This window comes from Populus euphratica, unplaced genomic scaffold (genome assembly GCF_000495115.2).
Source record: "Populus euphratica unplaced genomic scaffold, PopEup_1.0 scaffold17.1, whole genome shotgun sequence".
NCBI lineage: Eukaryota > Viridiplantae > Streptophyta > Magnoliopsida > Malpighiales > Salicaceae > Populus > Populus euphratica.
This window is the reverse complement of record NW_011499884.1, coordinates 838,517-864,340: the sequence shown is the minus strand read 5'-3', so window position 1 is coordinate 864,340 and position 25,824 is coordinate 838,517. Positions and strand designations below refer to the sequence as shown.

The 25,824-nt window shown below is 34.1% G+C and overlaps 3 protein-coding genes across 20 annotated transcripts; all 3 read right to left on the bottom strand.

Annotated features, from left to right (window-relative positions):
• Positions 1-23: 23 nt before the first annotated feature.
• Positions 24-7,436, bottom strand: TZP (zinc knuckle (CCHC-type) family protein). 13 transcript variants are annotated; one of them, XM_011032258.1, is made up of 6 exons: positions 7,228-7,436; positions 5,451-6,448; positions 2,886-5,229; positions 1,141-1,256; positions 896-1,008; positions 24-432 (listed from the first exon to the last, which is right to left on the bottom strand). In XM_011032258.1, the coding sequence occupies exons 2-6, from the start codon at positions 5,857-5,859 to the stop codon at positions 325-327; spliced, it is 3,090 nt and encodes a 1,029-aa protein (XP_011030560.1). In that variant the 5' UTR covers positions 5,860-6,448; positions 7,228-7,436; the 3' UTR covers positions 24-324. The 13 variants fall into 13 exon arrangements, 12 of the variants coding, with proteins under 12 accessions (XP_011030560.1, XP_011030566.1, XP_011030563.1 ...); XM_011032264.1 differs by having other exon boundaries at positions 5,451-5,940; XM_011032261.1 differs by having other exon boundaries at positions 5,451-5,936.
• A 3,755-nt stretch (positions 7,437-11,191) lies between these two features.
• LOC105129970 (probable complex I intermediate-associated protein 30) lies at positions 11,192-16,554 on the bottom strand. Of its 6 annotated transcripts, none has more exons than XM_011032250.1 (9): positions 16,312-16,554; positions 15,803-15,941; positions 15,061-15,148; positions 14,840-14,953; positions 14,452-14,502; positions 13,177-13,268; positions 12,534-12,614; positions 12,311-12,409; positions 11,192-11,649 (listed from the first exon to the last, which is right to left on the bottom strand). In XM_011032250.1, the coding sequence occupies exons 3-9, from the start codon at positions 15,110-15,112 to the stop codon at positions 11,461-11,463; spliced, it is 678 nt and encodes a 225-aa protein (XP_011030552.1). In that variant the 5' UTR covers positions 15,113-15,148; positions 15,803-15,941; positions 16,312-16,554; the 3' UTR covers positions 11,192-11,460. The 6 variants fall into 6 exon arrangements, with proteins under 6 accessions (XP_011030552.1, XP_011030554.1, XP_011030553.1 ...); XM_011032252.1 differs by having other exon boundaries at positions 15,803-15,937; XM_011032251.1 differs by having other exon boundaries at positions 15,803-15,934.
• Positions 16,555-18,055: 1,501 nt separating this feature from the next.
• LOC105129969 (stAR-related lipid transfer protein 7, mitochondrial) lies at positions 18,056-23,923 on the bottom strand. Its single transcript, XM_011032248.1, has 6 exons — positions 23,360-23,923; positions 21,675-21,837; positions 21,079-21,255; positions 20,885-20,968; positions 18,741-18,822; positions 18,056-18,652 (listed from the first exon to the last, which is right to left on the bottom strand). The coding sequence occupies exons 1-6, from the start codon at positions 23,728-23,730 to the stop codon at positions 18,219-18,221; spliced, it is 1,311 nt and encodes a 436-aa protein (XP_011030550.1). The 5' UTR covers positions 23,731-23,923; the 3' UTR covers positions 18,056-18,218.
• Positions 23,924-25,824: the final 1,901 nt, after the last annotated feature.

Here is a 25,824-nt window from a genome sequence, read left to right as displayed (position 1 = left end):
AACATATAAAATTCAAAACCATGAAAAAAAAAACACAATTAATTACTTCAAAAAATTTAAGATTTTTTACAAGCTGGACATCCTAAGAAGTTTACATCTACAATGTGATTCATCTAAAACAAACCCTAGCTAGCAAACAGAGTATATATTTCGAATCCCTTAACCTCCACCGTGAGAAACAGCAATGTTGAGGAAAAAGAAGAGATATATATAGAAGGGATGCTGCCACCACCCTGTGATTGTCTGCAAAGGGAACACAGCTCACTTCAGCCCCAGCTCTCACCTTCTGCATTTGTTGCAAGCAATACCTGAACTTGTATCTGTCTATACTCCCAACATTTTTATCTCCTTAGCTTTCAATCTCAAATCTTCTTCAGAAGGTATGTTGCCACCACCCTTCAATGTTGCCCGCCACCATGCCATTAGCTCATCCTGCAAAATGCACCAGACGGGTTGAGCCACCGCTTACAAAAGTAGAAAGATGCAAACCAACGTGGGAGTAGCATTGCTTTCTTTGGTATGATTTACACAACTCATGGGGGTAGGAATGTGAGCTCAATCGAAAACATGAAATCGGAATCTGAAGGTCCATACTGAAATAGCCATTATATTAATGATAGTATTACTTCTACTTACAAACAACAGGTTTTCTGTATTTGAAGGGCTCGTAAATGATCTGAACTACGTTGGGTGAGAATGCACTGCAATAACATCAAAGACTCAAACTGTCTTCACGAGGAGGAGATTCCATCAAGCAATTGCAGATTCAATCGCATAAATCATCAATGAAGGAGACCACTTCATTGCTACATGATCTAAATTTATAGATCAAAGGTGGAATTGAAATCGCTAGATTACATTACACACAAATTCGTTTCTCGGGTCAGACTTTTACCTCAGTGAAATCGTGGTTGGAGATGCATTGACTCTCAACCAAATATTTGACCCCACCTACATTGACAGCAATAGAATTTTTGGACTTCTGTGTTGAACTCTTACTCTCAACCCCTGTATGATCAGAAGAAATAAAGAAGGAAAGGAGGGTGAGTTGACACCAGAAAAAGGAAGCTAATTAATGACAAATATGAAACTCAACTACCAACCACAGACTGGTGAAAGGGCAAAACAATTTTGGCTTACCAGTTATGCAGGCTACATAATATCCAGTGCCCCCAAGTCCCTGTTCCCACTTCCCAAGTCGAAAGCGCAGAAAAAAGCCATCAAGCCGTGAGGGTGCTGTGTGAGAATCCATCAATCTGGTGCCCGTGCAAGCAACACAGAAAACATCAACAAACAGATTTAAAGCAAACAATTCCCACTAAAATAAAAGAGCAAGGCTTTGATGAATATTGAAGATAAAAACATCATACTAAGCCCAGTTTATTTCTTGAAAGTCAGTATTGAGTTTTCTGTCATATTAGCACTGATAACTCGTACTTTTAAGGGAAACAGCCATAAATGCGAAGCGGGACTATATTTACAATCATCTCGCAACTGAGTTTTCCAGAATGATTATCAATTGCCTTCAATTGCAATGTAGTATAAGTAAACGTGCACAAGGATAACTAAGGTTTGGTACGAGAACAAAAAGTCTACACAAGTTGTTATCATAAAGAGGCACAAACATATTTGTGATCACACAATCACTCCACTTTATTCAACCAACATTTTACATGGAGGGATACCGACAGAAGAGGAATAAAAGGCTACTAAATTTACTTCCCGGTGATGTTGACCATGCAGTATATCAAGTGGAGCTGTAGCATAGGCAGAAGGCTGTCTGAGCAATTCAAGAAATGAAGGACAGTACTGCAGTGGAACTATCATAATTTAAGCAGGCCGGTACTCTCATTCTATGTCTAGTAACTCTTCTTTTGCTCCTGACACTCTCTTCCTCAGCCATAATCATTTCTCCTTTTTTCTTCCCCGTGCTTCACCAACGCAATATCTAATACATTAACTTCTCGGTTTCAACTTAATTGCATAAGTTCTAAATTATGTTACCTCATAAAACTTCTATCTATAGGATTCTTATAGTCACTATCCTGAGCTCCTCGCTAATTGTTCCTTGGAATTAATTTTCCAAGAAGGTCACTCAAATTTTGTTCAAGTTCAAAAATTGCGGAACTTAATGAGAAGAAGAAAAAGGTCATTCTTCAATGGTCCTGACCAACACTACAAACAGATTACAGTTTGATCAGCAGCAGAAGGTAAAACAATTATCTAAATGCCATCATCTTGCTACAGGGTCAGACTATCTACCATAAAACTATGTTGCAGAAACAAGCTTTAAAGATACGCAAGTGAAAAATTGAGAAAAACAGATTTGGAGGTGGGAGTGCAAATGCTAAAATCATCCGCCAAAGTAATATGACGAGAAAGTAGATAGAATTAACATGGACAGACCAATAAGAGAGATACCAAGCCATTGCATTTCAAAATTAGCAACTCGCGAATTTTGTTGTTTAAATCTGTCAAACTCAGTTCATCTTTAGGCAAGTGGGGCTTTATTGTCCTTACAAGCAGTGACTAGATTTTCTGCATAAATTGACAGGCATACAAACTTACGCCTCAGACTTAGTTTTTCTTATTGATAAAATAAGTCGGATGCTGGAAACCAGAGAGGCATGTCTTCCCAGCTCCAATAGTAAACAAGATGCTGTGATGAACGAACACTGCCTATTACAGGTCTAAACAAGGCATACTTTCAAAGTGAACTAAAAAAAGCTCAATCAATGGTTAAAAACAACCTTCAAGTTATGTCTCAAACAATCGGAGGAGGGATTCAGATACCAAGTGCTAAAATGTCTCTAGTTATTGCATGTAGGAAAGATCTTGCAAAAATAACAGTGAAAATGACAGGTTAGCTGGTATGATCTACTTACTTGAGAATAACTGCTCGAGATAAACGAAGCATTTTCACTGCATCAAAAATTCCCTTGGGTCTGTCTGATATCTGGCTATCGACAAAATTACTCAAAGGCATGGCCTGGTTTTCTTTCAACTTCTTTTTCCCAGAGCTCGAAACAGTGTCTTTTTCAAACAGTTTCATATTCAAATTCATTTTCCCAGAGGAAAAAGCTTCACTCAATTTCTCATTGCGAACTGTAGGCGCATCAGCAGTTGGTAATTGACCATACTTGCCGTCTGACTGCTTTGCATCGTCTTCATTTCTTGGATTAAGCAGAGTTTCACCGGGGCTGCATTCATGGACAAAAGAAGCGCCATATTCTGCTTGATGTCTTGTGCTTGAAGAGGCATTAGGACATGCAAAAGCCCAATGATTTGACTGGAAACATCTTATGCACACACAAGGCAATTCTTTTGATCCGTAATACAAATTAACATTTCTCAGAAGACCTTCAAGCTCACTATCTGGTATCTCTGGACAATCTCGCACATGGTGACCTCTTATGCCACAAAAGAAACATGCCAAGTTTCCATGAACAGAACCATCCATATCATATGACGGCATAATGTGCTTGAGGGCATCCAATCTCCTTGCAAAGACAGAAGCCATGGCCTCTGAATTTCGGAACCTTGAAAAAGGCAAGATAGGATTCAGTTTACACATGGACTTCTCATCATCTTGTCCATTTACCTTATTTATGTCAAATGAAACTTCAGTACTTGTAGCACAATTCTGCATGTATATTGGGTCCTCATTGTAGTGCTCCTCCTCCCTAGCAATCACAATTTTATGATGGAAAGAAGTATGATGGTTCTGCCATTGAGCATTCAGCCTCATGCTATCAGTGGAACTGTCAAGAGCTTCGCCAGCACTTCTGTTGCAAAGATCTGTGTTTGACAAGGGACCGGAATTTTTTGGAGTAAACCGAGTGATCCACAAGCTTGTGAGTGGGTCACTTATGTACCTAGAATTGTTAGCAGGCTTGCCTTCAGACGGCAGTTCAGTATCTATGTTCTCGGCACCGTTACTCTCTCGTTTACACACAGAGGAATTGGAGCTTGTCCCATTTTTCTCCTTATCAGTTGCCAAGCATAAATTTCTGTTCTCTGCATAGTTGTTCCTGTTGATCACCTGAGCAGAAGCAGTACTGGCGGAAAAAAGTTGGGTCAGGGCTGCTGGAGCTGCACCATTGCCAGATGTCGACTCATTTAACTTGTCATTTGATTGAAGAAACCGTTTGTACACATTGCCATTCACCATATGACAGGATAATGGAGTAGCATTATTGTCACAGATCTTGTTGTCCAGCTCAAGTTCTTTAGATTCTTTGGCTTGATTATTGCCATGCAAAGAGACAATTTCTTGAGTCTTTGTTTTTGGACAATACAATGACTGAAAAATAGAATGAAATCCCGTAGTTTTGCACCCTTTATCCTGGTTTCTATTACATGAAACGAGATTCTTGTCAGGATTCTCATGTCCATGATTACGATTAGCAAGGGTAAGAGCAAGGGAAGGTGCCTTATCTTCTTTTGATTTTCCGAACCCCTTCATCATGTTTGAGATCCAATTCACGAATGAACTATCTGGTTTAACAAATGAAGAGGAGCCAGGACTTTCATGAATTTTTATTTTGACACTTTTGCTCCCAGCACACAACTGTGGATCAAAGTTCCATCGCTTTTTGCCAGATGAAAATATCCCAGCACTGTTGCAACTTTCAACACTTTCATGACTGTCATCCTCCATATCCAGCACTCTTTCATCTAGATCTCCATAAGACGAAGCTTTATCCCTGCCTGTCATCTGATAACCTTGGGTTCTGCTGTTTGTGGGAAACTTGGCCTTGCCTTTCATCTGATACCTTTGGGTTCTGCTGTTTGTGGGAGACTGTTTAATCCCATGATTATCGTCTCTAGAAAGTATCTCATCACCCTGCTGAGAGCTATTTTGGACTTCTTGGGCAGATGCTGATCCTACAATCTTAGTTGCCACATCACACACATTTTCACCATGTGGAGTTTTTATATCATTCTCTGCAGTTGACTCCAGTTTTTCCAGAGGACAGATGTAGGGACGAGTCCCCACCTTATCTTCTCTCTCCTTTTCCATGCATGAAGCTGATTCAAAATTTTCTCTTCCTGAGGATGGTGCTTGCATTTTAATGTCATAAGATTCACATTCTTTCACTGAGCAAACTAGTGAGGCTGAAACATTTTCTGTCTGTAATGTGTGAATCCCGTCACCAGCATCTCTAATTCTGACAATAGGTTCCTCGGAAGTCGGATCATTCTTTGCCACATCCAGGTTCGGTCCAGCTGTTTAAATTGAAAAACAAAGTAATAATTGTCCTGTCAGGAGTGAGAAAATGGAAGCACGAAAAAGCAGTTCTTCACACACCAAAAAGAAGCAAAAAAAGATGATAAAATAAAAGTTTCAGTAATTCTAGACAGGTTTCATCATGTACTAGATAGGAATTTTTATAGGTCGACATTCACCAATACATAATACATTATATCTGCAAGGAATTCATAGTTACCTATTTTGATTTCATGTCTAGATTCACTTAACGGAAACATGCTTGTATCACTGGCAACAAATTTAGTGCAATTGTCTCTTCCAGCAACTTCACTGTTCACATCAGATGCACCTAGAGGTGTCCAGAAATATTCTTTACTGATAGGTTTGTCAGTACTTGATCCACTTACCATATTACTTGGGCCTGCACCCCATAACAGAGAGGGATTTTTGTAGGAGAAGCTTCCATCAGCGCATTTAAGACACACACCTTTCTGTGGAGACCAAACTAGTTCAGACAGGGCATTGGTGGCCGCAAATGTCTTGTCTACACTTGAACCTGCATTTGCACCTGCACCTGAATCATTCTTCACTCTTCTCTGAAAGCACTGATCAGTCACACGTTCTATGTTTTTATCATCTGCATTCATCTTTGTTGGATGAACTCTTCAGTGGGCAATCCTGAAATGCCAATCAGGTCCAGGTCAGACTTCTCCATGGTGCAAAACTGTCTACACAAAACAACGAAGCAAATATATGTTACTGTGGACCTTGGAGAGGCAATAATCACAAGATGAAGCATAAGATAAAATTTTCTGGAAAAGTTAGTGAAATAATATTGTTTCAAAATGAAATTGAATTAAGAAGATTCTTTAAGGGCTAAGAACTCATTAATGATAAGTAAAAAAGAATATGAGGATTAGGCGGTTGTTTTACAGAGTCAATAAAATTCACGCCATTTATGGAAAAGATGCTTCAATATATGTTCTCCCCCCTCTCTAGGGAAACAAAACTGTATACACCCAAATGAAATCCAGTTATACTCATAAACTGTCACATAAACCGCAGTACTGCTCCTATAAAATGAGAAACATCCTTACTGATATCGGCAATTTCAAATTGGTGCTAATCTGGAGTGCATGCTACCTAATAGATGGCATAGATATATGTTTGTATCTAAATCACTATGGATACAACCAGATCCCAAGAAGACTGCCTTGGTGTTTCGAAGCATTTGTCCTATCACGTACAGGATCAGAAATTATCAGTTCACTTTGTAGATTAATAAAATTATTCAACTCCCAAGTCAAACAAAATTAAATGGATTAAGTAGGATTCGAATCAGAACCAAAGCATATCTTTGTTTTGTGCAATGGCGAGCTTACTAAACAGAGGGTAATCAGCATTGGAGGCACTAGGCAGGGTAATTTCACAAGTGTTCAGTGGAGTGGCTTACTCTACCGGCAGAGATAACTCATTCTTCCTCCCGTAATCCCTCTCACCCCAAAGAGTGGCAGGTGTAATACGGTCGTTATGATCAATACAGACTAATACTTCTTCACTTACTCTTAAGAGATCCCTAATAGGATGAATCCAGCATTGCTTGGCATACAAAGAACATACACCATATGATTGAATCTCGGAAAACAAAAGGACTTTAACATTTGTTCCAAAATAATAAAAAAAGAAGAAGGAGGACTTTAACATTTGTTCCAAAATAATAATAAAAAAAAACGAAGCAATATTATAATAAAGAACTGAATGATATATATTTCATCTGCAAGATTAGATAAATGCATCAACAAAAGAGGAATTTAAAACCATACAATCATCATCTCAAAACAGAAGTCTCTAGTATTTAATGCATGAATGATAAGAATTGGGTGAGGCTTGCATGAAAAGACCATCAAAATTCAAACAAACTCTACTTACAGATAAAATAATTAATGACAGTTAAGAGAACCGAAAATGGAAAAAAGAAGAAGAAACTTTGGATTGAATCTTGGAGATCCTCATACCTGACAGTCCCTTAAATCCTTAAAACAAGTAATCTTTCTAGTCCTGATGATCCTATGAAGCACAAGTAGTGCTATGGATGCACTTTCTAAACAAGGCTAGACGGTTTGAGTACGTATGGACTTCACTTTTAGAGAGGGAGGGAGAGAGTACAGGATTTGGTCTCTCAATGACAATGCTGTAATTGGTCGTCCTGCTACAGAAGTAACATGAAGCACAGAGACTGCCTTTTTCTGGATTCTAAAGCATGAGGTTCAGGGAATGCCACGTGGTGACATTGTACATCAATAATATCCAGTTAAGCAATTGCAAAAAAATAAAATGATCGGGGAGAAGAATTTATTTTCTCTCTTTCATTTTTAAATGAATTTTATTTTTAGTTTTATCCGTGATTATTTAATTTCTGTAATTATTTTTAAATTTAATTTGAATTATTTGAATTGTTATATATTTTACTTTGAATCATTTTATTTTTCTTTAAATATTTAATTTTTATGTCTGAATTTAGTTATAATTTTTTAATTAATATTTTTGTATTGATTTTTTTCAATTCCATCTCTCAATATTTATTTAATTATTTTTTTTATTTTTAAATTTGAATTTTTTTTTCATGTTTTTCCTTTAATTATGTTAATATTGAGTTGCTTGATAATTTAAATAGACTAGGATGAGATTCTTGTTATCCATTGTTTTTTTTATCAGTTTATTTATTGATTTTTTTATATTATTTAAATTGCTATTTTAATAAAAAAAATTAGAACCTGAATTTTTTTGTGCTTCATCACTTTTTTTTTTATATATAAAAAGAATATTTAACTAGCAGCAACGAAGGGTATACAGCATATCTCATCATAATATAATTGTAGTACCTCATACCCAGAGACAACAAATTTAGAAGCCACCAAAAATAAAAAATGTTAGCTTTCTTTCTTACACTATGCAAGTTCATGGGCTCCCTTTGGCATCCAAATCCATGATTGGTAGGTATGCTTACAACATCCATTCCTCACAGTTAAAGTTTTGGAAACTTTAATTAAAAAATTCAAGCTCAAGTCCCAACCCTGCAGGTATGGATGGGAGTCTATCTTTATGTTGAGTAAAGGGAAACAAGTTATTTTTTAATATAAAATATATTATAATAATGTTTTATTGTTTTCGGTATGAATATATTTCAAAAAATGAAAACCACTGGAACGACAAACGGGTAAAAAGTTGGAAGAGATTATCAGTATCCAATTATAACCGGTCAACAAAGGAAAAAGGATCCTTCTTTCTTGACGTTTGTAATATTAATAATCTTTTTGAAAGCCGATTCAACCGACTGTCGTTGGCGATTCGCTGCAACAAAATTATAACCGTTGAACAAAAATAATTTTTATGTTTTAATAACATTTGTGTGTGTGTGTATATGTTTTAACATCATTTTTTTTTAAATTATGGTTTGACTTCACAAGAGTTTTATGTGGAGTAGAATTATCTGCATTGCATGTTAGTTAATTAAATTAAAAGAAATGAAAAGAGATGGAGAAAACAGTATAGCAATAAATATTATAGCTGTGTATTCATTTATATCATGGATTGAAACAGTAAAAATATAAATTTCGTAATTGGGCTGATTATTGGGGTACTAACATGGTTTATTAGTTATTACTATATTTAATAGGAGCAGCTTCATTTTTGAAAATTTTTAGCATATAATAAAATAATTAAATTATTATTTTTAATATCTATTTGAAAACGTGATCTAACCTAACTTTTAAAAAAAATTAAATTTTTTTATTTAAAATTAATTTTTTTTAGTTTTTTTTATCGAAGCGTTAATATTAAAAATATTTTTTTTAAAATAAAATAAATATTATTTTAAAATAAAAAATACATCAAGCTGTAATCACTGCCACATTCAGCTATGCGGTCACTTTGACAGTAGAACTCCTACAATAAGGACAACAGCTTTAAGATGCGTTTAGTATTGCGGTTGCTGTTATGGTTGTAGTTTTAAAAAAATTGTTTTATAAAAAATATTTTTAGTTGAGGTTGGTTTGAAAAAAATATATGTTTGGTTAAAACTATGGTTGAAATTGAGGTTGAACAAAAAATAGTTTAATATGTTTGGTTAAAAAAATACTTTGCAAATTAAAGTTATAAAATAATTAAAAAATACTTTTAATTTAAATATTGTAGATTTAACTACTATTATTACATCATAAAATAAATAATATTGATATCAAATATTTTTTATTATTCCATTAAACTATATGCAATGTCATCACAAATAAAATCTATCTAACAATAACTATATTTTTCATGGTTTCTTAAGCACGCAACAACAAAAATTGAATTTTTTGTTACGTCATCAAATGATTTCTTTCTAATTTTTTGAATAAAATATAATTAAAAAAATAAAAACTGAATTTTTTTCAACTGGATTGGACCCAGTAAGAACATAATTGGAATTGCGATCAAATTCCATAAATGTTACGATATCATGCTATATTCTTCTAATTTATATAGTGTTATTAAATAATATTAAATATTAGTTTTTTAACTAAAAATCAATTTAAAAAAAATTACATTTTTATTATGTATAAAATTCATTCGACAAAAACTACAGTTTTCATGATTTTTTGAGCATGTAATAAAATTAGATAAAATATTATCAGGAATAAAATTGAGATTACAGTATGAGTAAATTTAATCTACTTTAAACTATTTTTTTTTTTAAAATATTGTTCATGTTCATATGAATAGTGCAAGTAAAATCACTTAACTGTACTGATTTTTCAGAAAGAAAAATAAATTTTTCTTGGTTTTTTTTTTAAAAAAACTTATTTAAGTTTAGTGAATAATCATTTGTACAGTGGAGCCATGCTCCACTGTTATAGCTTTCTTCCTTCAGGAGAAGCTATTTTTCCAAAACCTCCGTTTCATTGTAATTTTTAGTGGGTCCTATCGATTGAAATACATTTTTTTTCCTTATCAAATAAAAATATATGAGGCTGTGAGTGAACTTGCAATCACGTTACCAAACAACACTTTACTGTATTGGCAAAGGTTAGCTAGTAATGTGAGAGGGAATACCGGTAAGGTTGTTAAAAATATATTTTTAATATGGTAAAAGAATAAAAAATAAATTATAAAATCATCATTTTTTAAATATATTAAAAAATTAAAAATTCATATTTTAAATAAAAATTCATGTATTATTCAAGACTACCAAGTCCTTTGCCTGTTCCAAAAGCAATCTTTTCTGATATTACTGTGGATTTCACTGATGTTTTGCCTTTATCTCAGGTTAAATCTGTGATTTCTGGAGTAGCAGATCATTGATGAACTGAATATACACATTATATTAATTAATCTGGCACACCCTTATTCTGCTCTTACCGTGGCTATAAATCTTTTATGGAAAACGGGTTTGAACTCCATGGATTGCCTGGCCATTATTTCTGGCAGAGATTCAATATTCTTGATAATTTTCAAATTAAAAGGATTTGGACGCAGCCAGTCTTGCTTGGTCTCTTCGGTGAAATTTCGACTCTCGGACTGGACTGGTATAGGGGAAGCCTGTAATCATTACACGTGGTTGATACACCATACAAACAATCCTTGCAAACTGAACATGATCTTGGACAATAATCACAGCTAGCACTAAACATCAATGAGCTTATACCTCAATTAACACCAGTGATCGGAGCCTTTGCTGCACTTTTCTTTTCTTTTCTTTTTTTTAAAAAGCGAACTGTTATCAGGCCTTCGTGATCATAACAAGCTGTAAATGCTGCAAGCTGATGGAGCCATTGGTTTGTTGAATGATTGAATCTGTGACCTGCTGATATGACCATCTCAAATCTCTCACATCATGATTATCTAGCATTTAGATGCTGTGGACGGATTGGACTTTCAAATATGATAACATGCCCTTCACTCGTTTAAAATCTTAGGGTTTGATTGAAAGGGAAGAATATGAGGTACCTAAAACGATAAAACACCCCACAGAATACTGTCGCTTACAAAACAAAACATGATCCCAGCTCTTGCGGCCGGTATCCTATAATTTTTTTTTTTTTATTCAGGTAGCTGATGAATGATCATCCGAACAAGATAATTGACGAGGCTGGATGCCATTGTTAATTGACGTGGGGCCTGGAATGAGTGTTTTACTATTTTTGCACCATAACAAAACAGAGGCTTTGAAACAGCCATTTCCACAATTCTAAGCAACAGTTGACAGCGAGTCACTGTGTCCTAGAGGCTTTTATCCAATCAAGTTCAACTTTGAAATCACCTGGTCCTGATCTAGCACCGGGGATCCCACCACCTGCATTGACAGATAGAGACATGCCGAGAATGCGAGATTGATTCATTTCCATACTTGCATCTATAACGTTTCCTCTCCATGTTGGCAAATATCGAGCGAGAGGTATCTGAAAAAAAAGTGCAAACCAAAAGGCTTCATATTTTTACTCTACATAAACCTTTACATGTTCACAAGCAACATACTCTTGTGCATATGTCACATTAACAGCACTCAATTCTTAATTTACTAGTAGAGAAAAACCAAGATCATAGTAGAGAAAAACCACGATCAAGCAAACAAAAAATACTCCTTCCGATGGGATTCCGTCATGCCCGCAAAATAATCTATTTGACAAAATCAGATACCATAAGAGGCTAGGCCATTGATCAATGATTTCTTCTGAGCACAAGAACGGTTGCATGGGAGCATAGCATGTGACTATATATTTGCCCTACACACTCAAGAATAGCTGATATTGATTAATCTTGTATGTTAGGTTATTCCATTAATATAGGGACATAACAGCCAAATTTTTTTATTATGATGGGAGCATAGCAAGTGACTATATATTTGCCCTACACACTTAAGAATGGTTGATATTGATTAATCTTGTATGTTAGGTTATTCCATTAGTACAGGGACATAACAGGGGCTTCATAACAGCCAATTTTTTTTTTATTATGATGGTTCTTATTCACTATAATTGATTCCTGTAAACAGCATGCTACCTACAACAGCTAAATTTGATATCATGCCTTGGCAAATAAGCAAGAGAAAGAGGGGCATACCCTTGCAATATACCAGTTGTCTTTGGGTACAAAAACAAAGGCTTGCCATGAATTATCTTCCATTTGTCCGGGTGAATTCACCCAATTCTCAGTATAAATCTGCATTCGAATCAAATAAAGAGATGGTATAGAACATGCAGTGACCATTAAGCAGTTAACGAAAAAGGCTACAGCAGTTTTCTTACTCTACACTATTACATCAGCAAAGAAAGAACAAACTCACTGTGGATATGTAGCTTCTTCCATCACCTTTAAGCTTTAGAGCTATTGTATCATATGCGTCTAGATCAATGAAACCATCAAACTGCAAATGATTAAAACAGATAAATGTTGTACAGCAGTGTCTAATGTGATATTAAGAGAATGGAAGAATGGGAAGAACGCAAATGAAAATACCACACAATTTTGTTCTATATTTAATCTGAAGCATTACAACTGTCCAGAAGTGAGAAAACTACTAGCAGTGTTCATTAAGAAAAAACATTATCTTACTCAAAAAATGTGCTCATGACAACAAGATGAAACTATAACCAACCCCCCATGGCTTAGGTAACATGGATAAAGAATAACCTTAATCTAGGATCTGTGAATTGAAATAAAGGTCTTTAATGCATTAGGCATTCAGTCATGCTTAATTTAGTAACTGGGAAACATAATAAATAGAGAGGGAGGGAGGGAGGGAGGGAGGGAGAGTGAGAGAGAGATAGACCACATGGTCAAGAAGTCAGATAATGTTTTCAATTAGTTTTGATAGTCATGCATTTGACATCTGAGAACCCATTATTTAATGTGAAAGAAATGCATTACACACTATATAAGCAGCACCTGAGGTGAAAACATAATTGAAAATATTATTCAATATTCACCTTCTTGGACCGCATTCCACAGAAACCACTCCTACTAATATTCCACTTTGAACCCTCAGCTACATCCAATGACAGGTTACCAGAGAAGACTCCTATCAGGTAAATTTAAGTAATCAGGAATCACAAGTGAAAAGCATGAAAATTGACAAGAAGTGGTGCTATAATGGAAGTGGTGAAGTTAAAACAGTGTAGGATTCACAAGCTCTAATTTGCAGAGTTGACACTGGCAGGCATGCAGCATTTTTCTAACAGAAAGCATCAGTTTTCATCAAGTGGCGTGAATGTACATGATGCATGGTCAAAAACAACAAAAAAAATCCAACTGCATAAGATAGCCGATTACAATTAAAACCAAGTTATCAAATTGCTAGAAGCTTCATGATCTAATAGAATAACTCCGGACTGATCTGTTGTTATAAGTCAAATATGTAACATGTAAGGCAATGAAATAATCACAGGCAGAAGAAATCTGAAAGCAGCAATTGCATTTGAAGTACAATTAATAAGAGATTTAAAATTCACGCAGAGTGTGATCTTCCTCAAGAAAAGAAAACAGCCAGAAACAACATTCAGAATGAAGTAAAGGCATTCCCAGGTTGAAGAGCTTTAGTCTATTAGTTATTTGTGAACTGCACAGATAACATCCTATTAATTCTTCTCTACAGGCAAACTGGTACATCAACCAATAAAAAATAACTCCCCACTTACTTGATTATCAATAAAATTGGAGAGAAAAACTGCATAATTCAGCACAAAACATAGTTGGCTTGATTTATGACATCCTTGCAAGTCACATCGAAATAAAAATCACACCAACAGTTGCCCTAAAAAATTTCCTACATTAACCAAAGCTAATTTGGAAAATGAAGTTATTCCTTCAAAGCTGTATGAATAAGAACCATCCCTAGACATGAAAATTAACAGAAACCCAATATAAGTTTTGGGTCCATAAAAAACAAAGACGATGAAGGAGTACACTTGTCAAGTTACATTCGACACATGAAGGGCTTGAGATCCCTGTTGTAGAAGAGGATGGACCTTCCATGTGATGTTGCCAAAGGTTGGGAATTCCAAATCTAAATTTCTTTGTTAGTAATTGATTTAAAGAACCACATGCTACTTCCCGTTGCTTCAGACTTTTAAGTGCAATATTAAATGATACTGAAGTTGAAATAGCAAAGTAATAAACACACGGGTTGGAGGGCCATGGAATCCATCACTTTTGCGAAAAATTGTAATGTAATATGTGAAGAAATAACAGGAACAGGCTGATACCTTTTAGTCCATTTCCCTCATCCATGATCTCCAATGAAGCTGAGGACGAACCTGAATAAATAAACAACTAAAACTTTGATCAGTAAAATTGTTGGGCTTGATCAGTCTATAGTGATTTACCGCATGCCCAAGACTTTCCCAGTCACAATCATTCAAAGGTAGGGTACTAATGGAGGGATTCAAGAAATGATATTCACCCATATGCTTCTATAAACTTTCATATATACTAGACAGTACCAAATTTTCCTAGTGGAATTGTCTTTTAAAGACACGGAAACAACAGTAATTTCTAGCAATTGAGCTCACTTAACCAATAAATGGATGATGAAAGCATACTATATATAAAAAAAAACCCTCAGAAAATGAAAATAAAAATAATTTTTTTTACCTCCATACTCAGAATCAGAATAAAGATGCCACTTCTTTAGCTCTTCCCTAGAATTGAAATTAAAAATGAGCCTCTCAGTTGGGGGTATCAAGTCTTCCACATTCCACGTGAGAGCTATAAACATGAAAAATTCTGTGAGTTGTGATCATAACTACAACTTTGCAGTATAGCATGAAGAAACCATTATCAAGCAAAAGAAGAAAAAAAATCAAAGGAAGTGCCTTTCTTGGTAGCCTCCAAAGAAGCTTGCCAAAGTGATCTAAACCTGGACATCCTTAACAATAATTAATTGGACCTCAAATTTCCTTCCTGCACAAACATAATAGACATTTTAGAGAATCCATTTATTTATGTACAAGGACCAACAAAAACCCATTAAACAGAGCCCTCAAAACACATCATAACCGGAAAGGAACAAAATTACATCAAATGTGTAGCTACAATTTTGTGATGAAATCTCAATATATTTGATATCAATAAAGCTCATAGCTTCCACTGACAGCAAATGGTCATTTACTTCTTTTTTTTTATTCTGAAAAAAATTGTTAAATTTTTTTACAATTTCTCTTATTTACCTTTTCTAATTCCCCTACCTTTTATTTTATTTTTCCAGTGAAAAAAAATTGCTGAAAGAAAGCATATATATTGACTTTGTACTAGTCTTTGACAACATCATTTTATGATGAAGCATTACAAACATATCAAAGATCACATACTTGCTCATAATAAACATAACTCTCAATTTGTACATTGCAATCTATATCCTTTCAATAATGATGCATACCATAGAAATATGCATTTTCTAAAAATCTTTTGGAAAGTTTCACATGGTATTGGCATTATAAACTCAAAACCATTAAGCTCTTAAGGAATGGCAGAACCACATTTGGATACAGAGAAGAGATTAAAACTATTTTATCCAAAATCACATCAAATAATCTTCTATGCAAGAATGTAATTTACCTTAAACAAGTCCCAGTCACCCTCTAAGTCCTTATACACAACTAGCTGCTGGGAACAAGAACTTTCACCTTCAACACGAAATGGAATCAGGACCTTTAAAATTCTTCTTAGTGATCCACAAGTTGATATAACCTACTATCTGAAAGAAAAGTTAAGATCAGTGTCCACTAGATAAATTTCTTGACTGCATTGGTTATTTTTCTTCTTCTTCAGATTATAGAGAATTATAATATACATATGTTGTTTTGAGCATATTTACAGAGAGAAAGTTCAACCTTCAAAGCAGCATCTGATGGTAACCATCCTTGTTTTCTACGATAAACCAAAAAAGAAACCTAACTGCAACAGTTTCAATCCTCACCCAGTATAGGATAAAACCATCATTCAAAAGAAACTAATCCAACAAAGTGCTTAACTATGCCAGAAACTGAAATACTCACTGGTGTTGTAAGACTTTATTCCAGTAGAAATTGGAAAATAATAAAAACCCAGTTCAAGAAACAACAAACCAATTGGAGTGGGGAAGCTCGTGCAGTGTCGCGTGGATTCACACAACGGTGAAAATGGGACTTGGACAGCAGGGTCGAGGCCTTCTAAATCTCTTATACTCGTCGGCGATGCTCTCCTCCAGCCGATGAGGGAGATCGGAGATCGGGAACGTGGCTAGCTTGCCGGCGTCTGTTAACGCTGCCGTTGCCCGTTGCGCTACTGACTGCTGTCACTATTTGCTGCGGGAATAGTGTTTTGATATATATATATATATTAACATAAAACATTTATATATAAATAATATTTTATATTTTATAATTTAATATATACTTTAAATATATGTTAATTATTAATTATTGTATTATTATTAATTAATAAATAACAGATATTCATTAAATAACCAAAACTTAATAAATAAAATATAAATATTAAAAAATCCAACTGCAGCTTCCCATTGTCATCCATGGTTGCAGCTGGCTCGGGTTTGGTACAATATAGCAAAATTAAAATATAGTTTTAAACGCGAGTGACAAATTATATATAAAGTAAGACTTTTTTTTTTTTTTTTTATGGGTAATGACACACACACACACGCATATGCGTGTGTTCTCCGTTGCTATAAATGATATGCATGCTACAGTATTTGAATTGAATATTTTATTGCTTCTTTAATGCTCTGCTCCTCCTTCGTGAAATATATAAAATAATATATATTTTTTATTTTTTAAAAATTATTTTAAGATTAAAAATCCAAAATATATAAAAAATTAATTTCTAATAAAAAATTTAAATTTTTTAGAAATATAAATACCACCTCATTTTAAAACACAAAACTAAAAATTTTTATTAAGAAATGACTCGTTGAAGACAATACGGATGTAAATAAAGTACTGTGCATTTTAAAAACTACAATTAACTTTTAGTCGGCTAAAGTTATAAGGATACATAATTTTAATCAACGTAATGGATGTTGAGTTTAGAGGTGAGAAAAAAATTAAGAAAAAATAATTAAACAAAAAAACCATAAAAATTTAATTGAAAAAAAATGAATTAATCGAAAAGAGAACCCGAAAAATTATGGTGGTTTGGTTCAAATTTTCTTTTAAAAGTTTAAAATCACTTGAAATAGATCAGTTTAACCAGTAGTGAAAGTACTTCAAAAAAACAAGTATAAATGGTAAATTTTCTTCTAACACTAAATCAAAGTCAAACGCAGTCGTCCATACTTCCCCAAGTTGTCTAGTCTATCTCTCGTTGTCCCCTAGCAACCTTGCTATCCTCCATCGTCCATCTTTGTTTTTGTTTTTCTATCCTTATAGGTTATGATTGAAAATATAATAGCAGTTGTTTTTTAATGTATATTTTATTTTAAAATATATTAATATAATATTTTTTATTTTTAAAAATTATTTTAAACATTAACATATTAAAAACAATTAAAAAAAAAAACTTCACTTGGATATTGGATAGAGCCGACAATTCCATCCCAACCCTCCCTCGAAGCCATCTCAGTCTCCAAATGCTTGAAAACCTGTCTGGGTGAAGAAGCCTATCGACTTGAATTGGCCTACTAATCAAAATCCTCGCTTAGGTCCTCACTGTTAGAGTTTGGTAGCTTTTGTGAAAATCCGATCACCCACGAGGCCCATATTCGCTCTCTTCTCAGGAGAAAAGAAATTGCATAATTCACAAGTGTCTTTAGTGATGATCCAATATGAAAGTTTTTGAGGGGAATGGCGCAGGAGATTCTTAACAAAGAGAGACAATATGAAAAAAATATTGATCATTGATCTTTGATAAATATTGGCCCTTAACTCAACAAGTGAATAAAATTTCACAAATCCTTGCAAAACGCAACAAGTGGATAAAATTTCACAAATCCTTGAAACCGTTGGGGAGGTACATAATATCTTTGATCTGAAAATTCTCACCTCCGTGCAATTCTTTGGCCTGCTCCAAGTAGCAATGCCTTCCCAATTGCACCGGAGTGAAGACAGCAAACCAGCGTTACCGTTCCACCTATAACTATCCATTTCCAATCAATTCCGTGATCATTGTGTCTTCGGATATCTACAGCTTGACTTTTATCCTCTTCACCAGCAACTGGTTCTGAAGAATCCATGCCTTCATCAAAAGAAACTTTTGTGGTGATTCTAGCCATGAGCGCGCATCTGGACAGTGAAGCCTCCGATTTCCTTGCATTCTGGTATGCTCTCATACCAGAATGCAGCTTCTTGACAGCTCCCCACATCCCATGTCGTACCCCCAACTTTGCCACGTCTTTGGGGATCCCCATGTCCTCATAATGTAAAAGGGTAACCTCACAAGCAGACATCTGTCCATCTCCTCTACGGGATTCCACTGTATGCATGCAACAAAGACACAAGAAAATATGCGCCATTGCTTTTTCAAGAAAAAGTCTGTGAAACTGAAAAAAGAGATTGCTTACCAGCCCTAATAACCCAACTTGAGAAATAAAGCTCAACACGCCTAGGCTTGTCACGTTTGTGCAGGCCTGGATAAGGCACCCCCTGCGATGTTGTAGACTTGAATGTCAACTAAGATTGCTATAGTAACAAACAATGCTAGATATAGTAATACTACTGTAATGCCCCAAAATAAAAATAAAAATAAAATGGATTGAAAAGTTAACGAGTGCCCTTGTGTGCATTGTTATGGGCATTAATGATTGATGGACAAATTGGACAATTCATATGATTTGATAAGTATATATATGGTAAAGAGAAAAGAGAGGGAGAGAGAGAATCAGATTTGTAGAGAGAGAGAACTGAAAGATGAAGAGGGGCAGATGGAAAAAAGAGGAAGAAAGGGAAGAAGTGAAAGTTTGATTTTAGAGTTATGGGCTTCTAAGTTGAGATATTGATGTTCTTTTTATGTTTGAATATGCAGGTTAAGTTTGATTTTAAAGTTTGAATTATTTAACAGGTTTAATATACGTTCAGGATATTAGTTTGGCTTAAATCGAACTGATTGTGGACTAGAATTTTGAATTTTGAGGATCTACAAAATTTTGAAAGACTAACAGATCAAGATTATAGAATCTCAATCAACCAGTTGGTTGAACCAGCTGACCAGTTTGGCTTGATGGTGATAATCGACTGGTTGGTCTGAACTGGCCAACCAGTTGGCATGTGGTGGCGGTCGACCGAGTGATGAGATTCAATCGGTTCTTTTAAGTAGGTCAGTTTGGGACATGTTCGAGATCAATTGAATGGATTTGTTTTGGTTTTATAATTACACTTGGTCTCTGCTATTAGAGTTGAAATCTTTTATGTTATATGTTTTGAGTCATCTTTGAGTATTTTATGTATTTGTTATATGTTTTATTGAAGTTTCTCCTAACAATCTTTAGTAATCTCTAATTCTATGTTTGTTTATCTTTTGCTTTTGTTTTCTAGGTGAGTGAAATAACCTTTAATATGCATATAATATAAATATGAACATATTGATTAGAAGATGAGCACAAGTAGTTATTTCTTGAATATTTATATATGTTTATCTTTTAGCACACATCAATTTTTTAAATATGTATTCACATTTTGTTGAATTAAATTATATTCGATATCACATTTAATTGCTTTGATAATTATACGAATATCTATTATATCTTGATATTAGACCTATCAAAAACTCCATACTATATTATCAAAGAGTAGTTAATCATTATGCACATCATATTTATATACCTAGCTGGTCAGAGAGGCAATTGATCATCCCACAATGCTATGTTCTCGAAACCTTAGAGTTTCATATGTTATCTCATCCAACATGTATTCTACTACCATATGCTAATATGTATATATGTTTATATCAATTTATATAAGACTTAAAATTTACAATATCTAAAATGTATATTGAATGTTATTCCTTTACTGCATTGTTTGAACTCACCCCTCATTATATATATATTTTTTAGGTTCTTAGTTTCTATTAACACGTTGACTTTGTCAAGAGCTACTGCTTCTTCGCTTTTGATTGGTACGCCTTGCTTGCTTTTGCAAGGCTTTTCTTCTCATATTTTTTATTTGATATCTTAGACACTCCACTATTACATTGTTTTATTTGAAGTTTGGATTTTCATATTGATTTTTATTGTTTTTGAAGAGCATTTTGAAAGTTATGAAACACTGCGAATTTTGTATAGTTTGTTTTATGATATGTATATTTTGCGGTTTAGTGTAGGTGAAGTGTCCTCATAGCACCACTCTAGAGTTGCCGGTCACGGACCAGAAATTCAGGTCATGATAATTACATTAAGTCATCAACAATGAAGAAAAGTTTCAGATCCAGGTTAAAAAGGGATATATCAATCTAATTGCCAATACACCAACATTTACAGCAATGATTGAAATGACAGAGGCAACAAAGAACACGTTAAGTTTTCATATATCATCAGGAAGTCCACTATGCTACCAAACGCCTTTATTTCATCCTTCAATTAACCATAAAATTCCAATCAAACTCTCCCTCCCTAATAAACAGACAGAGACCTATTCTTGAAATGCATAAAAAAGAAACAAACAAGGACAAAGGCAACATCAAACAACAATTACAATATATCTCCATCAGTACCTTGGTCACACAATAAGATGCCTTCCTAGCATCCCATATTCTTCGACCAATGATATATTCTCGATCACTACAAAAAAATGGGAACTGCAGATTGGAGAAGCAAACCTCTTCTCAATCAATGAAACATGTTTGAACAAAAAAGTGGAAACAGGATATCAATAAATAGAACTTTGTGCATAATTTATACAACAAACCTTTTTTATCCAGTGCACAATCATTCTACCAGTATGAGGGCACTCTTCAAGTATTTTAAAGTATGCAAGCATCGGATCCCATTTAGGTCGAAACTCATCATCCCAGAAGAAATCTCTAACCAACTCTGGAGTTGCATCCTCAAAGACAGTTCTACTTCGGTAAATAATGGGACCTTCCTGATAGAAAAACTCAACACCAGGTACAAATATGTGTTACTCTCAAAATCATTATCTAGCATTGCTATTTGCCACAATTTGAAGAAAATTAAGGCCAACAAAGAACATTATCAAACATAGACTAATGGGTTACACAAACATATTAGATAATGCATGTTAGGCACACAGCACAAGGCATTTTGGCCGAACAACCAGCCATTTGAATACGTGACAAATGTAATAACATGAACACACCTCAAGACCAAATCCAGAAAATGCCAAGGGAACTAAGTTGCAATATCCATAAACTCCATAATAAGCAATTCCAGCATACAGCAATGATACCCAAAAAATATGTAGTTACAGTGTGGTTGTTGAATAAAAACCACAAAATTATTTCTCTCAGAGAATTTCAGCAGGGAAACACAGTTTGAATCTACCTGAGGCTCATGGCGCCAAGCTTGGTATCTCATGTTCGAGGTTGACCTTTCCATCATACATTGCCACTCCTTCTGTCCATCCTTCCCCTCCAGCAGATGCAATAGGTGTTCTAAGTCTTTCTCTGTCACAATGTCCTCCCTGTCCTCCAGCTCACCAGTGGAGCTGCATGAAAGTAGCATACCACAAACCAAGTCATTTACGCGAACCAGCAGTACACCATTTCCAAAACAACATATTAATGATAGCAAAGGTATCTAATATGGAAACAACTCAAACAGGGACGAGCTAAATCAATTATCACCACCCTACAATAATCCAATCAAACCAGTCATATCTTTTTTTGTGTGTGTGTGTGTGTGTGTGTGTGTGAGAGAGAGAGAGAGAGAGAGAGTCTGTCAACACCTCAGAAAAGTTACTGTTTCAATAAAAAGAGTCTGAGATCATCTCTAGATAATAGCTACAATTATCATATATCATAAGAGAGGCCTTTTTTTCCCCTTCTTTTTTGGAGATGAAGGCACAACTCACTTGTATCACAAGATCCTGAGAGTTTAAAATGGCAAACAGAAAGACTATTTTTGTTTTTGAGATAAAGCTGCAATTATCATATATCATAATATCCAGAGAGGTCAGAAAGAACTCCAAACATCCATTATCTGAAAGAGCGACAAACTCCACTAATAACATGGATATTTTCATTCACTGAGAATGTTTGGATTGGAACCTGCATGTTATTGCTTTTCAATTAAAGCACAGTCATTCTCATGAAAAAATTCACAGTGGATGGATGATACACACTATGTATTAACTATGGCAGGAATACAGAATTTTTCTTGAAGCACAAAATCCCTGTGTTTTTCTTCTGATATACATGGCGTTTCACTAGAACCTATAAAATCTACTTTTTGACCATGCAAGTAATAAAGGACAGTACCCAATAAAAACATTTAAGCAACCATTGGCATTACAAATGCTGTTTAATTATTCACCATGCTTATAACACGAGACACTACCAGTTACTAATAAAAACTTCAATAATCAAAACATGGAAGTGACAGATGCACTAAGTCTTCAAAACAGTGACTTGAAATCAGTTAATATAACCAGGACCCGGTATTTCATACCCCTATAACTGGTTTCCCAAACAAGGCATGAATATATCTAGCACATAGGTGCAATTACAACTAAGAAATGTACAAAGTCCCAAGCCCCTGGATATTGGACGCTACTGAATTTCTGGACTAGAAACTGAACTTAGACACTCATCATTTATGATATTACCTCTTTAAGAAATGGATACACAAAATACATGCTTAACACCGTTTATTGCGTCAACCTTGTTCTACCCCAACACATGACATTTCCCCTATCAAATTTAAAGCAGTAGCCGAAAGCACTCGTATTCCTTAAAACTTGCTATGCAACTACACAACTGTAATCGAGAGGCCTCAATGATTTCAAACTAGCACATCCCATCGTTGTATGCGACCTGCTAATAAATAAGCATTATTACTAATGTACCTCAACTTTTCAGGATTTTAGAGCAGCCCGCATCTAGGGTTTCCAAATAAACAACAATTAATTTCATTTCAAAATCAAACTTGCAATTAATCAGAAAAAGGCCACTGCAAAAATATTACTTGAAACCAAAAAAAAATATAGCAAGAAAAAAAAAGCCACTAACCTAACAGAACCGTCACGTCTCTCCCCCGATTTCGCTCCCGAAGATGAAGCCGCAGCGGCGGGTACTGATTTTCCATCTTTACCCTTAAAATTGGACCAAATGGTGCGGCAAACAGAGAGAGCAGATAGAGCCGTAAAAGCGAGCCAGAGACGCCGAGCTCCGAATCCAGGAGGAGCCCAAAGGAACCTAAACTTGCTCCTCAAGCCAAGAAATACCAATCCGGTCCACCTAGGCCGCCAGGACCAGCCAATAACGAGGCCGATCATAACGGCTAGCCATATCGGTACTGCACAAAGCAAAATGTCGACGAATGTTTCAGTTATTGAAGGTTTCTTTAAGAACTCCATTAGATCGAAGAATGTCTCGTCCATTGCGACAAAATTAGAGCTTTTTTTATGAGATTGAGAGGGTTGACGATCTACATGGATGAATTAATTGTTTGTCGATTCTTGATATTTTCTCTGCTTTCATCCGTCTCTGGATTGTGGTAGTTCTAAGGGGAGATAGAAGGGTAGGAATGAGGGAGGGGGAAATTGATTTCGTTGTTGCGGTCACATGACGTGGCATTGGTTGAACCGTCGATGGGGGGTTTGGTTTTGGGGCGGGAGGACATCCTAACATTTTGTTTTTAGGCCGACGTGTTAAAGAAAAGGACATCCTAACATTTCATTAAATTTACCCATATTTTTTAACCATTACTTTTACTGCTTGTTTTCTAATATTCGATTTCTATTTGAAAGTTTTCAACTCAATTAAAGAAAAAAAACAATTCTTTTTTCGGTTGTTTGAAAATTTAAAATCGGAGTAGAAGTTAAATCATTATTTATCCAAATTTAATGTTTGAAAAGCTTTAAATCAGTATAAATAAATTTATAATCAATTAATATTTTAATACCACCCTTCACATGTATGCTTAAAATATTTTTAGAAAAAATTTAAACAAGTTGAGTCAGCCACCTATTCCCACTAACTCAAATTAAATAATTTTTGTAGTTTTAAAATTTATTATAAATAAAAAAAAATATAAATTTATTAGTCGATAAGATTGTTGAGGTAGGAGATATTCTCTTTGATGCTCGGCAGGTTTGGCTGTTCCTTCCATCCATAATGTACACAACTCGGACTCCTCCCCTGTGGACAACACAACAAAAGTGCTTTGATTAGAAATGATGTTTGGCATTGCATTTAAAATATTAATATTATTGGTTTAAAATTTAAATAAAAAATTATTTAATTTTTTAAAATTATTTTAATATATTAAAATTAAAAATATTTTTTTTGATCAAGCTTCCTTATGCTGCCTTTTCTTCACGTGTTAATTATCAATCCAATCCGGTCTAGTGAGTGATATTAAACCTTGAAATTAGAGTCTAGTTAAATAAAAATAGAAAAAAAAATTGATATGATCAAGGTAACTTATCAGGTTAATCTAGTAAAACCTGTAAAAAATCTAGTTAAGATCAATTAATTTTTATTTTATTTTTTTTATTAAAATAATATCATTTTAATTAAAAAATAACTCGCGCAGTATAATAATCTAATCAAAATCTATAACTCACGGGACTGTTAGAGTTCAAATTTTCTCTCCGAACTAGTTGAGTTAATTATAACTCAATCCCTCTAATCTACCACCACGATTAATTTAGTCTTTATAATATAAAAAAAAATTAAATGGTCTCTTGATGAATATTGACCATCCTTGATTAATACTAGATACTCGAGTAGCGTATTCTAACAAGTAAGATATTTTTTTCAATGATAAAAGAATTACATGTGCAGGTTTTTGGACAGGTTTTAATGGTTAAAAAAATTAAAGTGAAAATAAAAAAGTTTATACATAGATGTAATTAAATAATTTAAGTATTATATGTGTTAGTAAATGAAAAAAATGATAAATAAAAATAAAAATAAAAAATAAAAAATAAATACAAATCAAGATATTTAATCTTATAAAATAAAATATTTATCTAGTTGTGTTTGTTATATTTATTAATTAAAATAAATTTTTTATTCAATGATAATAGAAATAAAAATACATTAATTAATTTAATAAAAAAATATTATGCAAGCATTTTCATATTAGAAATATTATCTCCAAATAATTTTTTTTCCCTCTCTAAAACAAATTTTATTTATAAAAAAAATATAGATGAATAAAAAATTTAAAAATAAAATAAATAAAATTATTATTTAAAATATATTCTTTTTTAAAAAAATGGAAGTGATATTAATATAAATATAAATAAATTGAAAAAATATAAAAAGTCATAAACAAAAATAAATAAAGTGCTATTAAGTTTAGTAAGCCATGCCAGCCCGCTTAGCTTATTTTTTCAGGGCTTTTGTATTGGTCTGTCCTGGCAGGCCCGGGCGAGTGGCCCTTAATTTATTTTGAAAGCATTTGCCCGCCCAATTTTTTTGGAAATTGCGGTCAAAATTCTGCCTCTTACCTGCTTCTCTTTCCC

Excerpts from the sequence above, each read along its gene's own strand:
- TZP (XM_011032258.1), bottom strand. The coding sequence starts at position 5,859 with ATGAATGCAGATGATAAAAACATAGAACGTGTGACTGATCAGTGCTTT. Across the intron at positions 5,230-5,450 it reads TAGACATGAAATCAAAATAG|CTGGACCGAACCTGGATGTG; the intron begins GTAACTATGAAT and ends CAATTTAAACAG. Across the intron at positions 1,257-2,885 it reads TCTCGAGCAGTTATTCTCAA|ATTGATGGATTCTCACACAG; the intron begins GTAAGTAGATCA and ends CACGGGCACCAG.
- LOC105129970 (XM_011032250.1), bottom strand. The coding sequence starts at position 15,112 with ATGTCCAGGTTTAGATCACTTTGGCAAGCTTCTTTGGAGGCTACCAAG. Across the intron at positions 14,954-15,060 it reads TTTGGAGGCTACCAAGAAAG|CTCTCACGTGGAATGTGGAA; the intron begins GCACTTCCTTTG and ends TCATGTTTATAG. Across the intron at positions 13,269-14,451 it reads TGAGGGAAATGGACTAAAAG|GAGTCTTCTCTGGTAACCTG; the intron begins GTATCAGCCTGT and ends TTTACCTGATAG.
- LOC105129969 (XM_011032248.1), bottom strand. The coding sequence starts at position 23,730 with ATGGACGAGACATTCTTCGATCTAATGGAGTTCTTAAAGAAACCTTCA. Across the intron at positions 20,969-21,078 it reads TTGTGCACTGGATAAAAAAG|TTCCCATTTTTTTGTAGTGA; the intron begins GTTTGTTGTATA and ends TCCAATCTGCAG. Across the intron at positions 18,823-20,884 it reads CATCTTATTGTGTGACCAAG|GGGGTGCCTTATCCAGGCCT; the intron begins GTACTGATGGAG and ends ACAACATCGCAG.